The sequence below is a fragment of the Bos mutus genome, chromosome 23 (genome assembly GCF_027580195.1).
Source record: "Bos mutus isolate GX-2022 chromosome 23, NWIPB_WYAK_1.1, whole genome shotgun sequence".
In the NCBI taxonomy this organism is placed as follows: Eukaryota; Metazoa; Chordata; class Mammalia; order Artiodactyla; family Bovidae; genus Bos; species Bos mutus.
Window position 1 is genome coordinate 13,500,553 of NC_091639.1, and position 1,058 is coordinate 13,501,610.

At 45.4% G+C, this 1,058-nt stretch overlaps 1 protein-coding gene across 1 annotated transcript; it reads right to left on the reverse strand.

The window, feature by feature from the left end:
* Window positions 1-459: 459 nt before the first annotated feature.
* Window positions 460-840, reverse strand: LOC102280785 (histone H2B type 1-C/E/F/G/I). Its single transcript, XM_005898494.3, has one exon. It carries the CDS (start codon window positions 838-840, stop codon window positions 460-462), a length of 381 nt encoding a protein of 126 aa, XP_005898556.2.
* Between the last annotated feature and the right edge of the window lie 218 nt (window positions 841-1,058).

Sequence of the window (1,058 nt, forward strand, 5' to 3'; positions counted from 1 at the left end):
CTATCGTCCCCTTTTTCTTCTCCTCCTGGCTTCTATTTTCCCTAGCATCAGGGTCTTTTCCAATGATTCAGTTCTTCACACCAGGTGGCTAAAGTATTGGAGTTTCAGCCTCAGCATCAATCCTTCCAATGAATATCCAAACTGATTTCCTTTAGGATTGACGGGTTTGATCTCCTTGCAGTCCAAGGGACTCTCAAGAGATTTCTCCAACACCACAGTTCAAAAGCATCAATTCTTCTGTGCTCAGCTTTCTTTATAGTCCAACTCTCACATCCATACATGACTACTGGAAAAACCATAGCTTTGACTAGTCAGACCTTTGTTGGCAAAGTAATGTCTCTGCTTTTGAATATGCTGTCTAGGTTGGTCATAGCTTTTCTACCAAGGAGCAAGTGTCTTTTTTTTTTTTTTTTCTTGGCTCTGAAAAGAGCCTTTGGGTTTGACAGCTCCTAAAAACATTTACTTGGAACTGGTGTATTTGGTGACAGCCTTGGTGCCCTCAGACACGGCATGCTTGGCCAGCTCCCCAGGCAACAGAAGGTGCACAGCGGTCTGGATCTCCCTGGATGTGATGGTTGAGCGCTTGTTGTAATGCGCCAGGCGCGATACCTCGCCTGCGATACGCTCAAAAATATCGTTGACGAAGGAGTTCATGATGCCCATGGCTTTGGACGAGATGCCAGTGTCCGGGTGTACCTGCTTCAGCACCTTGTACACGTACACGGAGTAGCTCTCCTTGCGGCTGCGCTTGCGCTTCTTGCCGTCCTTCTTCTGTGCCTTGGTCACCGCCTTCTTAGAGCCCTTCTTCGGAGCAGGAGCAGATTTAGCCGGCTCAGGCATGATAGAAGAATGACAGACAAAATAAACTGACAGAGAAAACTGAGGAGGTGTGTATTTTAATTTCATGGCTTGAAGTCATCATCTGCAATGATTTTGGAGACCAAGAAAATAAAGTTTCCATTGTTTCCCTATCTATTTGCCATGAAGTGATGGGACTTTACTTCATGAATGAATGCCATGAACGGATGCCATGATCTTAGAAGATATAAACAGACTCA